The 15,686-nt window shown below is 28.4% G+C and overlaps 2 protein-coding genes and 1 non-coding gene across 4 annotated transcripts in view; 1 reads left to right on the top strand and 2 right to left on the bottom strand.

Annotated features, from left to right (window-relative positions):
• Window positions 1–3,968, bottom strand: LOC126849506 (MD-2-related lipid-recognition protein-like). Its single transcript, XM_050591408.1, has 4 exons — window positions 3,809–3,968; window positions 1,258–1,386; window positions 563–729; window positions 1–177 (listed from the first exon to the last, which is right to left on the bottom strand). Exons 1-4 carry the CDS (start codon window positions 3,891–3,893, stop codon window positions 94–96), a joined length of 465 nt encoding a protein of 154 aa, XP_050447365.1. The 5' UTR covers window positions 3,894–3,968; the 3' UTR covers window positions 1–93.
• Window positions 3,969–4,634: 666 nt separating this feature from the next.
• Window positions 4,635–4,716, bottom strand: Trnas-cga (transfer RNA serine (anticodon CGA)). Its single transcript has one exon. It is a non-coding gene; the product is annotated as a tRNA-Ser (tRNA).
• Window positions 4,717–8,686: 3,970 nt separating this feature from the next.
• Window positions 8,687–15,686, top strand: part of LOC126849487 (echinoderm microtubule-associated protein-like 2) — a 36,167-nt gene continuing 29,167 nt past the window's right edge. For both annotated transcript variants that reach the window (XM_050591378.1, XM_050591376.1), the window contains exon 1: window positions 8,687–9,173. The gene's annotated coding sequence lies outside the window, so the exon portion shown is untranslated. The remainder of the gene's footprint in view (window positions 9,174–15,686) is intronic.

The raw sequence follows: 15,686 nt of genomic DNA, 5'->3' as shown, positions 1-15,686 counted from the left end.
TTATTAATACGGATATATAGTTTATTTTATTAAATTATTGATCGGTGAATTATAATCATTGTGAAGGATGACATATTGGATTTAAGAACAACTTCACTTCACCAATTTAATTTGGAACATAAAACAGCACTCTTGCTCTTGCTCATTCCACAATTTCCATTTGAGATCATACGTTCGCTGTAATAGAAATATAATGTTTTAAATAATATTTTTAGATTTTTTTCTTCCACATAAAAAATATTTATACATTGTGAATCATATTTTTACTCAAATTACATTTAAATTTTCTATTATTTTATCGTTTCATTATTAAATTTTTATATTTGAATACATTTCAACGCAAGAAATTGTGTGTGATCAACATTTATATTACTCATACATACATAAAAAATATTATATATAAAATAAAATAAAATACAACTAAGAAAAAGATAGTTGTAATAAACAAGTACGTATTATAAAATGTTTATAATTATTTATACATGTACATAAATGTAGTATAAGATAAGAATGAAAAATAGCGAATATATATAATCAAATAATAAATCAATAAATAACTTACCGTAGGGAATTTCTTGGAGATCGGCAATATAACTGAGTATGTTTGTTGTTCACCAGGCGTAGCTGGACAAATAGTGGATTCGCAAGCATCAAGTGGCATACCCAAAAATGGTAAATCTACGATTTCCGAAGCCCAGTAAGCTCTGCTGAATAAATTACCACTGAACTCTGAAATAAAATATATATTATTAATACAATATTATATTACAATATCTTGAGTATTAAGATTGATATTTTTTTTTAATTCAAAGTAAAAAGTATTTTCAAAGATAAAATAAAGAATTAACGTCATCTTCTAAAATTTATATAAATTAATTTTTATCACAAAATGTTTTAATATAAGCGTTAACACATAAATATTAGGGCCAATACATTGATTTTTCTTATTAATAATATTATTTAAAAAATTTTTCTAATTTATAATATTTTATTAGAATATATTGTTACAATTTGTAATAATATTTAATAATTGTTACATAATTTTTAATGATTATTATGTATTCTATTTTTTGATATATCTTTTTTATACATATAAAATTCAAACTTCAAACTATGCATATAATTATAAATAAAAGACCAACTTGTTCATGTTTCTAAAATTCGAAATTATCTTATTGGTGTTCTTGCAATATATTTTTATTACTTTAATATGAAACATTAAATATCAAGCATATAAGAAACTTTGATTTTACTTACCGGAAGTGTAGTCAAAAATTATGCTCGCATTGCGACCCTTTTTTAAAGAACATGGCTTTCTCTCTGAAGCTTCTCGGCATGGATTTACACGTACTTCATGTATAGTACAAACAGAAGTGACATTTTCAGCTGAAACATTGAAGATAAGATTTCATAGAGAATCTATTCAAAAAGTTGTGTGTCTTTTAAAATTCTCACATCTCATTTACTGCCTATAACTTAAGTAATAACAGAAGGCATTATAAGAATAAGAACTATCATGATATGTTGAAAATGTTAAATAAAAACAGATTATTTTATAAAATATTCAATATTTTTAAATAATTTCTAAATTTTATTTTAAGTTTTTTTTATAAACAGATAATCTATATATATATATATATATATATATATATATATATATATATATATATATATATATATATAAAATATGTATAAAAAGAAAATATCATTTTACTTGCATAAGATGTTATGAATGAAATAGCAGATATTATATATTTATAATATTTTTAAGTCATCATTTTGCATCTTCATATAATCCGTTGTTTCTTTCTCGTATAAGAAGTAATGAGATAAGCGCGCGTATCATCGATGGCGTAATTTTTTTATGCATCGGCGCAAACTAGATCAAAACTGTAATCTAGCAAAATTTTCCAACCCTAGATGAAGCGAAATGATTACGACATCTTGATCTTCTTTTTCGTTTTTTTTTTTTTTACAAAATCGTATACCGAATGTTCGGTTCATTCTTCGAAAATAAACTCAGTTATAAATTACAATACGCGGAAAAAAACTCTCGCAGACATTCGGTGAATACACGGAAAATTTATTAAATTATATTTCAAGCGAGCATATCACCTCTATCTATGTCAAAGTTTTGCTTCATTGATTTAGCAGATTTTTTTTCAAACTATTTTATCCAGAAAGTTAAAGTTTAACTGCTCTTTTCCACGAACAATAAATTTACGTCTTCGATGCTGCTTTCATCTATAATAATTTTTGCTTTTATCAAATTTTTGCTCACGGAGAAATTTCACGTAAGCTTTTAGCTTCGTTGTGAGATTCATTTTAATTTTTTTATTCCTGGAATAATAATATTTTTTTTTCGGATTAACTTATCATTTGATGCGTTTCTAAGTTCACTTTTTTGTAATTTTAATCAGGTTACTTCATTATCGTTTCCATAATGTTCCACGTGAATTAACTTTGAATTAAATACATTTCTGCGAGCATCAACATTTCAATTTCATTCATTTAATCTAAACAGCATGTTTGTAACAAATGTTTAATAAATCGTTCAATGCATGTACATTTAATTCATCACCATTAAGTTGATTATAATATTGATATTTTATTTTTCTAATATAACAATGTTCGAAATTAATTTTCTATAGAATTAAAAATTCTATTATAAAGTGAAGAAAATAAAACATTTCAAAAATGTTTCTTTTCTTTAAAAAACTATTCAAAATTTGAAAATAATGAATTTTAATGTAACTTCGAGCACATTTTATTGAAAGATTCATAACTCATGTAATTAATAAGTGAGAAAGGAAGACTAAAATTAAGGCGATGCTATTTTAGTCTAACAATTCCTTTTTTGCATAAAAAGAGACACTACTGCTTCAATCTTCGTTTCTTTCTCTCTTTCTCTCTCTTGCTAATCACACATTTATAGATCATTTATCGTTTAAAACTGTGTTGCAATAATATTTAATCATCTCTCATATGAAGAGTACATTCTCTAAATTAAAATCTTACAATAATTGATTTATTAATTACAATTTCATATATTATCATACTTTTGTATATGTCGTAATAAATATATTTTAATTTTGCAAAAAATATCAAATCTAAAATTTAATTAAATCAATTATGTAAAACTTTTTCAGAAATATTTAAATATTAAAAAAACACTTAAAAATGATATTTTTAAGCATAATATTATTAAAAAATTTCCAATTTAAATTAATTTAATTTCTTTCAAAATGGCAATAATCTAATACATACAATATAAATTTTTTATTTTTCTCTTAGAGAGCTTAGCTTAATTAAAATTTTCTCTTTATACAAACAATATGTATAACGTATATATATATATATATATATATATATATATATATATATATATATATATAAACAATACTTTACAGTAGCAATCAGATTCGTAAATAATCATTTCCCGAAATACGCACTATAGATGCATCAAAACTGAAAATAAAAATAAATAAAAGTGATCGCGGAAAGTCTCATTTTAGTTTTAGATACTCCAATTTATTTACACGTCCGCACACGACTCGATATATGGTAATCGCGTTAAATAAGAGTTCGTCGCTCCGAGAACGATAAAAAAAGCACGCGATCAATCGTATTCGTCAAAGGATTTAACCCCCATATTTTTCCCCGACTTTCTTGTTGATTGACGTCAATTGCGTGTTGATCAAGGATCGTTGACGATATTATGCTGAGCAAGAAACGTGCCGTCACTTTTCTTTTTATTACGGAGCCCTCTCCGTTTAATTAGTAAATCGCGTAAAGGAGAGATACTCACGGTTAGGACATGCCGTCCAGTGTACAACTTCCGCGTAGATCGTGCACAGAGTCAGAATGAGGAAGAGTGCGCTGTTTCGGATCATCTTCGATGGATGGTGGTTCGTAGCCAAGTGAAAGAAGATCGACGTGAGGGTCAGTCCACACAGAGGCAGATAACGGAGCGGTGAATCGGGGAAGGGAAAGGGTAGTGGGGCCGTAGGTCAATTGAGATAGCGTCTTGATCACGACAGAACTTATGCGCTATGGTCGTGTCTCTTCTTCCAACAAAACGCGTCACAGAATTCCGTTCCTGTCGCCGATGGCTAAGCAGCAAACGATCTCACGATAACCCTTCATATCCGGGATGGGAGAAAGAAAGTGAACGATATTTTTTTTTGTGTCCATAAGAGTCTTTGTTAAAGATAATCGAACCATTCTATCTAGTCTCACATAGGGTGGATATTATTTATGCACATTGTTGATCACATAAATATGGATTTGTTATGTATATTTTGAAGTATCTTTTTAAAGTGCCAATGCATAATTTCAATTTCATAAATTTATATTTTTATAATCATCCATCGACAATATTTTATAATTTGTGACTGAAAAACATTCATAATTTACATAATGTATAATGTATCAGAGACAAGCTAGCAACGATACGTCAGGCAATAGAAAGCGAATAAAAGCGATAATAATGAAGAATATTGATAATACAGCATAATTGTGTACATATATATAATATAATATAATGTATATAATATATAATATAATATAAATGTCAATTTCATAAATATTACATAAAGTAGCATAAAGAAACATCCAAATAAAAAAAAAATAAACGCTGCGGACAGGATTCGAACCTGTGCGGGCAAAGCCCATTGGATTTCGAGTCCAACTCCTTAACCACTCGGACACCGCAGCTATTGGTATCATAGTTATGTACGTTAGTATATAAAGCACATCTGTCACTCCAAGAATAATGTTGTTAATTTATTTCGAAAAGAATGATAATACAATATTGTATTTAAAATTATATTTATTTAATAATAATATCAAATAAATTTCATATAGAAATTTAATATAAATAAATAAATTTTTACAAAGATATATGTATATAAAAATAAAAAAATTTGTAAAGATAAATAAATAGTAAAATCATTATATCTTTACAATATTTTTGCTACAAGTTGCAAATGCAAAATGCAGATAATAAATTATACAATAATAAATATACTTTATTAAAACAAATTGAAATTGACATGATTATACACAAATATATTATTACATATATTAATCTTTTACTGATCTCTTCTATATAGTAGGTGGATTATTGATCTTTATTAGATGTTTTAAAAATTCAATAATGTACTACTGAAATATGACCATGAGAATCCTTTAAGATGGCGTCATCTGTCGGGAAACTATCAATAAATGCATACATTTCTTTTCTTATTAAATTCTCCATCGGTAAACTAATGAAAAAAAAAAATATATATATATATATATATATATTTATATATATATATATATATATATATATATATATATATATATATAACATATATGTAATGACTTTGCATATTAATTTAATTTAAATTATTAAATAGATTTATATTTTTAAAACACAATAATCTATAATTAGTAATAATTTAAAAGTATACATATAATAATAAAAATAATAATTTAAAAGTAGCATAAATTTTTAAATAATAATATTTAAAGTTAAAGAATTCATACACATAACTCGTCTCCATATGGTATCAATTTTCATAACAATATTTTGGAAGAATTTATTAATTTAATTTTTTGTCTATTTTTAAATATAATATATATTAACGTCAAATAAAATAAGACATAACTTTATTAATTTTTACAATAAACAATTATTCATAAATAAATAAGATCAGAGCAAATGAGAAACAAAATGCTGGGTGAGGAATGTCAAAAATATGTTATTCCTTGTATGTGTAATTGTATTTATTAATTAGACGTTTTGGTCTGAATATTGGATCATCTTCAATAACTGCATACAAAAATAATAAATATAATTGGAGTGTAAAAGAGATTTACATAAAAGAAATGAACGTACGTACTTTGACATAATAAAAATAATGTCAGGAACGTGTCGAGTGAGTCGTACTTGTCAATGTTGATGATACTAATGATGTGTGAATTTTCAAAACACAAACGTTACGACCAAAATATAAACAGACATACATAACATTGCGGAGACTTAAATTTTCCCCAAGTTGTCTATTATTAATAAATATCGTATTGGCCTCATTTGCCTGTCTCACTTTATTTATTTGTGAATATTATTATATATTTATATTAGAATCTAATATACTAACAATAAATTATCTTTATACAATTACTTTATCTTAAAACACTTTTTAAAACATTGTAAAGCATTTTTGCGCTAAAGAGATAACCGTAATTTAACTTGTAATAGATTATCTTTGTAATATCAATAGAATTCATAATGACATAAATTGCGTCAACGAGATTATGACGCAAAGAGATACAAGTTAAGTCGGCTCCGATATGGATACACTAACATGATAAGAATTTAAAAATCATATATATATATATATATATATATATATATATATTCAGAAATCGAATTTTATCGTATTAGTCAATATCGTTTAGATATGTTGTTTTTAAAATTGATAACATAAGCTCTCTTTGGTGTCTTATTAACTAAAATTAATAAAGATTATATTTTTGTGCCTTTTTTGATACATCTTAAAATTTGAAAAATTGCGCAAAAACGTTTATGTACATAATGTATATTATATACATATTAAAAAATGCAGACGGCGCCATATCCGATCATAGAAGAATGAACCGTTCCCACGCGTAAAAAAATGTGACAATCTTTACACTTTGATTATGTCACTTTGATGCTGTAATCACCGTAAGAAATAGAAACTACTTGTGAAAATTATACGGAAGGCGTAGGCGGATCGGGAGGATCAACTCACAAGATAATAAGGTGATGGCTTCGTGAAGCACTTTCGGAATGCGAAATCGGCTGGGTGATTTGAATAGAAGATTGTGCAAAAGCAGCCGGACGTCTTTCGAGCACTTTTACTTTGTACGAGAAAGAAAGCCATTAAAGGAAGTTAGGCAGTGTTAAAAACTACACATTCGATATAAGAAATACTTGTTCATTGTAATATTCATTGATTTATATCAAATCTTCCTCTTTGCCTTCCTAGGTCAAAATTTTTATTTAGTGTCTTTGAATATATATTTTTATATACATATTGAAGCAAAATAATGTAAATGATGTTTTCGGATACTGCATTGCTTAAAATTTGTACTAATAAATAATCAATTAAAAATTTTAGGCGAGATTTTTTGCTAACAATAAATAAGCCTGCTATTTTTGTCCAAATTTTATAATTTATGCGTTAAATAATGTCTATGCAAAAAAAATATTTAAAAATAACTTTCGTGAAGACATCATGAACAAATTCTATTTATAAAAAAATTATTGTTCTTTATTATAAAAATTATTAAATAATTAAATCTGATTATATCTTTATTTTAAAAGTCAAGTTGACCAAAGAAGATAATGGTTTTGTGTTTAAAGCATATGTGCTTTTTTAATATTTAAGTGAAAAATTTTATCCGTGGAATTCCATTCATGGAACATTAATAGTAGATTATAACCCGGCTATAAATGAACATAACGAAAGAAAGAGGCATAGAAGGTGCATCAGATTAACTATAGAATTCGCATAATAATAAACGTAATAACTCACATTTTTCACTGCCTTTAACGTCATCAGAGAATCTATTCTCATGTGAATACGTAAAAATTATAATTTTCAGATAAGTACTTATATGTGTAGAGACAGTAAGGTGATATTAATTACTCTCTATTGTAAATTAAAATATAGTAACTAATAATTTAATCTCTTATTTCAATGCACTATATGACTTGATAAATTGTAATAATAACAAAAAATCAATAAACTATTTACACAATTAAAATGTAAAATAAATACTATAAAACAGAGATAATAAAATATAAGAACTCTCGATATGTTTCGCGAAAATTGTTGTACATTTGCCGGACAAATGAATGTAAACTACGCATATCATAAAGAAATGCGGATGCAGAAACTTCGTGTCGGAAACCGCGATCACGTCGATATTTATGAGAAGCGGCGGAGCGTCAGTGAATTATCCGGGAACATTTGTTCGACATATGTTTCTTCCGGATTCGGAGAGAACCGGTTCTCTTCCATAAAGCTCTACAATTTAATTCAAGATCGATTCAACAAAGATTCAAATATTTTATAATATTTATAATTATTAAATATATCGATTGACTCATCTATTATCTTTATTGATTATTTGCCTTTCTTTTTTATTTCTTTATCTTACGAGTTTGTTAATTTTTTATATTGTATAAATATAAATATTACGATTTAAAAAGCCCAAACAACTTTTCCTTATAATTTTAATAATAAATGGCCAAAAATCTGTTTTATTTATTTTTAAACTCTCTCTCTCTCTCTCTCTCTCTCCCTCTCTCCTTTTCTCTCTTTCTTTCTTTATTATTGTTTCTGAAATATTTTTGTATTATTCATAAATATTATTTCATACGTAAGACACAGACTAATCTCAGATCACAGACTCTCAATGAACTTTCAAACATGCATATGTTTCTGCTTCTCAGGTAGAGAAATGCAACTTTTATACATTGTCCCCTCTCATTCTTGTCAATTCGATTGAAAACAGCAAACCGACACGACGTGTCAGGTGAAGTTTAAAGCGGCAGATTACGCTCCTGACATCGCGCTGCGGCATCGCACCTTGCCCTCGGCAGGATACCAGCGTGATACACCACTGGCCGTAAACCGCTGGCATGGCTCACCTGTTGGCCTCAGCAGTACTTGCTGGGTTCTCGACCGTGCGGCACCTTTCGCCCGTCGTTGCCGACGAAGCGACGACGACTTTCCGTTTCTCAAAGTATTCTCCAAGTATTCGCGCGTGCGCGTCTAGTTTGACGATTTTCGCCAATCTTCGAATTCCAATATTCCTCATCGAGGAATTCCGATACATCCGGTACCGGAAGAAGGAACCGGAAAAAAAGGGGCCCTCGGAGCGAGGCCCTTCGCCTTCGATCTGAAGAAACACGACGCTCCTCATCGGACGAAGACGAAGAGAAGGGAAGGAAGGAAGGAAGGCGGGGAAGCTAACCGGTCGGTCGCGCTTTCCGCGGATTCCGGAGCCGGATTGTATGCAAATAACTTGCGGAAATATCTTCGTGCGAATTGCAGCTGGCCAAAAGGACTCGGTTGCCCCATTCCTCGAGCAAGAATCTTCCTTCTCGTGCGGATTTTCGCGATCCTAAACAGGTACGTGTGTCAACCATGTGCGAAACTCGGAATTTGCCTTCATGTATGCGAGAATTTTCGCAAGAGACAGGCGAAATCGATAGTCACGCGCGTGAACCAGATCGCTCGCATGTAACGATCTATTTATTCTGGAGCATTAGAAACGAGATTAGTAAAAAGAGATCGCCTGTAGAAGCGAGATTCAAAGCAATTGATTTTTTAAGTTGATTTTACTTTACAATCAATTTGAATTTAAAAGTGTTTTAATTTATAGAAGTTGATATTTGTATATATAGATGACATGATATGAAGAAATGTACTTTCTCTCTTTTAACGATAAATTTTTTAATGGCTCTCTCTCTCTGTAACAAAAGCATAATTAAGACGCATGATTAAATGTGATTTAATCTTTATTATTGAATATTTTGATAATTAATTCTAATTATTATTTAACAAAATAATTTAAATTAATTAATTGTTATGTATATGAATAATTTATGAAAAAAAAAGATATTTTTCTAATACTAAATTACTTAATTTAGTGTTGAATTTCTTTGAGTAGAAATTTTTGATTGGAAATTATTTTGTTGTTTGCAATAATCTTTATTATTAAATATTTTGTGCTAATTAATCGTGAATTAAATTTTTTAAATAAGAAAAAAATCTTAACTCTAAACTCAGAGAACAATTTCCTTCAAATTAATGAAAAAATCTATAATTGAAGTTTTTTAGACTTTCGATATATTTTGTATATAATCAATAATTTATTTCGTCATAACTTACATCATAACTTACTAAGAATCAGAAAATCTGAGCATATTTAGTCATTTTTATTTAAAGATGCAGTATTTCCTTCATGATTAATGAATTTTTTTCTCAAGATACTATAGCAATACAGATACATAGATAATCACAGGTAATGCATCGGCAATGCTCTTAATCGTAGAAAGTTGATCGTGTCGCTTGATAAAAAAGTGTTTTAACCTTTCACAAGCTTTTTATTTGCATTAATCAAAAATACAATTAAATTTCCATCACGATATATCAAAATATGTGTGTACATTCCATACATGTACAATAAATATTATATCGATGATATAGATATCTGTTTGTCTGTAAATCAATTTTTCAAAAAAAAAAAAGAAATAAACATTTCTCCCTCTCTCTCTTTCTCTATTAAAAATATATAAAGTATAAAAAATACAGTATTTAGAGTATTATAAAATAAGTATTTAAATACTATAAAATTAAATATAGAAAGCTATATTGATTGTTTCATTTAATTTATTCATTCATAATTACATGATAAAAGAGGTTACGTCAAGATTTTATTTAATCGCACAAAATTACTTTGAATATATATGCATAAATCATTAGATCGAATCTGCAAGTACAAATATTATATTTCTGCGCGAATATTTTATTTCTACATCACGAACATGTATTAAAATATTGCGCATTTACCGCATTCTTCTTCACACGAAATCGTTTAGCAAAACTTTGCATGAGATGGAAAATTTTAAAGTTGTTACAAACTGTTGACGCGATAATTCGATAAGGCCGAGGAGAAAACTCAGCTGTTCATGCGAGCGTTGTGAAACGCTTTACGGGAAACAGTATAGCCTCCCTTTAATAATTATTCCGCTAATATTCCGATAGAAAAAAAAATAACGGTAAATCCTTTTTTATAAAGTTTAAACATAAAGTAAACTTTCTTAAGTTAAGATTTTTCTATAAATTATTCGTAACAAGATAATCAAGATTATCATTTTAAGTACATCGCTCATTAAGAAACGGACTTTTAAAAGAAAAATTATATAATAAAAGAAATTAATTTATTTTCGAAAACTCTAGTAGCAAAATTATCTTATTTCTCTTAGGGGACGGCGAGGTAAACGGTAAAATAAAATGCATACTATGCAAATGCTACAAGCGTGTTTTATATAATAAAATCTGCAAGTGTCCTTGTAAGAATTTATGTTAGTTTTGTGCGATATAAACAAATATATTTTTGTTTTTTTCCTCTTGTGTCTAGTACACGCGAAAAAATGTGACGTTTCAGCACAAGCCGCAACACAGTCAGAATGTCTTGAGCAACAACACATGTTTTATCTCTTTTTCTATAGCTTCTTCAATTTTGTAAAGTTAGGTGAAAGAGGGGTTTCACACGGACGTTTCTGCGAAGAAACCGCACGCGTTTCCGTTCAGATTATCCTAGCTCTCACTCGCATATTTGACGCAGGACGAAAAAGGCCAAAGATCTCGAAATCCAATTATGCGGTCTGTTCTGACAATGAGCCAACGCCGGGTTCACCGGGTTCACAATATATATTCGTCGGCGTAATTTCTCTCGCCATTGTTTAAATCGTGACGTGCGGAGAGCGAGACTCTCATGAGGCGACGAAAAAGCGGAACATAACGGTGCGGCAGCGGAAAAATTGCACGTCATTGTCACGTCATTGCCATAACTCGAAAGAAGCTCGATTTTTGTTATCGACGACGAAAATAGGTATCTCGTCATTGCGACGCGACGCAATCGCTGTCGATTATCCGCGCTCCCGCGCGTGATAACGCGACGTGCGAAACGGCTAATTATAGCTAGCGTACGAATGAAAATAGGAAAACATATTTTCAACATTTTTGTATCGTGTCATTCGTGCAAGCTAGGTATTCGAACATGCGAATGACGCGACAGGCAACATTAATATGTTTATGATATTCTTCGAGAGATCGAGAGAAAACTAATAAAGATCTGGTAGCGAAATAAAACAATTACGGTACAGTTAGTTAGACGATTTTATCATGACAAAATATTTATCCTTTACTCTATTTTAATCAATTGGCACTTACCACACGTTTTGAGAAAACGCCAATGTTAATAATAGTGCGTTATACATAGAAACTTTAAATTATTTTAAAGTTTGTCTAGGAAACTCTTAAATCATGTCAAAAGAAATTTTCTCATCAAATTACAATATCTATTCAAGTTTTCGATTTTCCTATTTGTTTTTTGCTTTCTTTAGATCACTTCTGAGACTCCCTTACTTTATTGTCTACTATTCGAGATACTCAAGCTGTATTAAGTAGATAATACTATCTGATAATACTGTCTGTATTAAGTAGATAAAAATTACTTGTTAAATAGTTAAATACTCTCTCTATTATTGATGAACAGTATGACAGGTAAATTTCAACTAGCTAATATCGTTAATACTGCAATAGATCGAATATAATAAATGATGATTAGCTATATTTACAAATTCGATTCAGCTGACGGATGCGAGAAATCAACCAGATGTCAAATTTGCTACAGTTATGTTAAAGCTGGGAACACAATAGCGAAGTATGTAAAAATGCAGCATCTACTTGAAAAATATCTCGCAACTTGTCTTGGTGTACTTTAGCTACTCTACGAATACTATCTTATGCCGGTGTATCTCGATTATACACAAGAAAATGAGATGGCGATTTGAATAAATTTGTTCTTGCGTTTTAAGACTGCAGCGAGATGTGTAATCTTCTGGCTTTCTAGCCTTAGACAACGACAGTTATGTTCAGAGATGGAAAACAAATGTAATAAATTGCTTATGTTTTTTTTTGTATATAAAAATTTTAGGAAACATTAAAAGAGCGAGAAAAATGTATACATATTATTGATAAAATGCAATTAATTGTGTTCAAAAATTATGTATATTGATAAAATAAAAAGAGAGAGAGAGAGAGAGAGAGTGTGTAAATTAATGATGTAAAAATAGTATTTATTTATCGTAATATCAGACATAAATTTAAATTACGGATTTGCAAAATTTATTAAAATTTGCGCGATATTAAATAGATGCATTAATAGATTTAGAAAACAAGATTTTATAGTTTTACCAATTTGTCTAATGTCACATATTAAATCGTACGCTGTGTGCATCCTGCTTTTATACAAACATTCCATTAAATTTTATTGCACAATATATATAAGAAGATAAAAAACAGTATATAACAAAAGTATATAAAAGTATATAAAAATAACAATATATAAAAGTATATAACAATATAAAACAAAATGACAAATTGTATAATGACCGTAAACGTGCAATCAAAAGCCTCGACGATAATCGAGATAAGAATTTTATTTCTTCTTTATTTGTGTTATGCACAGTCGACTTTAACAGTCGCCTACAAATTTGTTTCGCAGGAGATAGGGTGCAGAGATTCCCACGGGATCGCGATTAACTCGACGGAAGTTACGAGGAAATCGCGACGTGATATCATGCTTCCTTATCGTTCGTAGGGGGAATTTCAAACAAAAAGGTGTACATTTTCGTGTCGAAGCTCATTATCTACTTGCGATAAGTGTCAAGGTCGCCAATCGTAGGTTCTGTCAAAAGTTCGCAGCATTTAATTATCACTGTTTTTAGACTGGCGACCTTGAAAGAAAAATCAAAATGTTAAAAAAGAATTTGCACTATCAATTAGTCGGAATTTGCACTGAAAAAATATTTGAAAAAGCATTGATTTTTTTTTTCACGTAGAATGAAAAAATTTTCAGTAGTTTTTATGCAGACATTTTGCAAAAAAAAAAAAAAATAGACAAAATAACGGATTATTTTGTCTATTTTATATTTAAACTATTTAAATTATATATAAAACAATACAAAAGAGAATCCACTATATATTTATATTTTTTGGTAATTTAACAATTTATACAAATTGTTTTTTAAAATTAATACAATTATTCAGTTTCATAAAATTTATAATTAATAATTATGTAATATATTTTTTATATTAATGTCAGTCAATTTAATACGATGAGAAGATGATCATGATACAATGCTGAGAGAGAAGAGAAGAGACTTTTGGCAACATATTCTCGACCTTCATTCGCATTCCTAAATATAGCCTAACATGGATATAATTTAACGACCCTGACTACAAATGAGCACTTTTATTTTCTTTTGCAATGAAATTCTTGTCCGATACACAACATCACTCACCTTTAAACCGACTCCAGTCTCGAACAGAAACAGAATATTTTTAGAAATTGTGCGTACGAATTGTCACTATTCCAACATACGCTTTTCATATTATTATAGAATTAATTAATATAATAGAATTATTGATATGTATATAGAATATTTTAATAAATATAAATTATAATAAATGATTCAATTAACAACATGATGAATAATAGTAAAAAAAATTCTCATTTTAAGAAATATAAAAGTAATTTTATTTTATTAATTTTGGAATATATAAATTGTATTAATATAAATTGTATTATATAATAAAAAATCACATAAGTAGGTTCCAAAAATTTAATTTTGTATTGTTTTTATTTTATTATTATAATTTTTAATTTTACAGAAACGGGATATAGCTACGTATAAATTTGTAGCAATGATATAACATATAAAAATAATAATATAACATGCAAAAAATTATATATCAGAGCTATAAATACCATGCATAACTTGTACGAGTTTGATAGATGCAAATACTTACAGTGCCATTGGTGTGCACAGTGAATATGGAGGTCAATCAACTGCAACGCAATGTAAAGTATGCATTTGCATGTGCGGGATTGACACGTAAACCTTTCCTTCGACTGTCACGACTTTCTCGATATTAATTCGCGCGATCCATGAATAAATTAAACAAACACTTCATTGAATTTCCTACCAAAAACATACGCATTTTAACTTTAATTTATTTATTTAATTTATATATATATATATTTATAAATATTTTATTTTATAATAATAACTTTAAATATGTATTATACAATTTTATTAAAAATATTGATTAAAACCGTTAAGAATTTCATAACACGCAGAATCAGAAAGAGGACTGCGATTGCAAATTAATTCTGTAGTGAAAGATAAAATACATTTATAGTTTGCAAGCAAGCATTAAATAGCCATAATTTCAAGCACGGAATAACAGAGATTATATTCACTGATTGGTATATATTACTTAACGCAATGTATTAATATGTATACAACAGAATATGTGGATAGGCTTAAAGGTAAACTGGATTAAAATCCAGAATTGATGCCTTGGGGAATATATAATAACCGAGCGTAAGCCTACGTATTTCTAGACGATTAAAATATGATATATGGTTATTTTCATAAACATTAATTAAAGTTATATACGGTTAAACAGGTTTTCTGTTCGTTCAGTCAACTTTAACTGAGCTATTTATACAAACAAGTCACATAGTACTAAAATAAATGAAAGTAGATGCATCAGTTAGTTCTCAATTTATAAAATTTGAGAGAGACTTATTTTTACCTATCCATTGTAAACGGAGTCTTAGAATAGACATTGTACTTTGGCATTAAAGTATAATAAATTCACCTAAATTAAATAATTGCGATTATATATGTTAGAGTTATTGATACGCGAAGAATATATGGAATTGCTCGCTATCTTATCGTTTCAGAAAATGCGTAGACGTAATGTGACAAGGTGTGACGCGATTTCGAGACCGTTCCAATCCATTTCATGAAATTACATTTCAATCGTAACAATGTTTAATAT

The sequence above is a fragment of the Cataglyphis hispanica genome, chromosome 5 (assembly GCF_021464435.1).
Source record: "Cataglyphis hispanica isolate Lineage 1 chromosome 5, ULB_Chis1_1.0, whole genome shotgun sequence".
Classification (NCBI taxonomy): domain Eukaryota; kingdom Metazoa; phylum Arthropoda; class Insecta; order Hymenoptera; family Formicidae; genus Cataglyphis; species Cataglyphis hispanica.
Note: the sequence above shows the minus strand (reverse complement) of the source record. Positions and strands in the feature narration are given on the sequence as shown.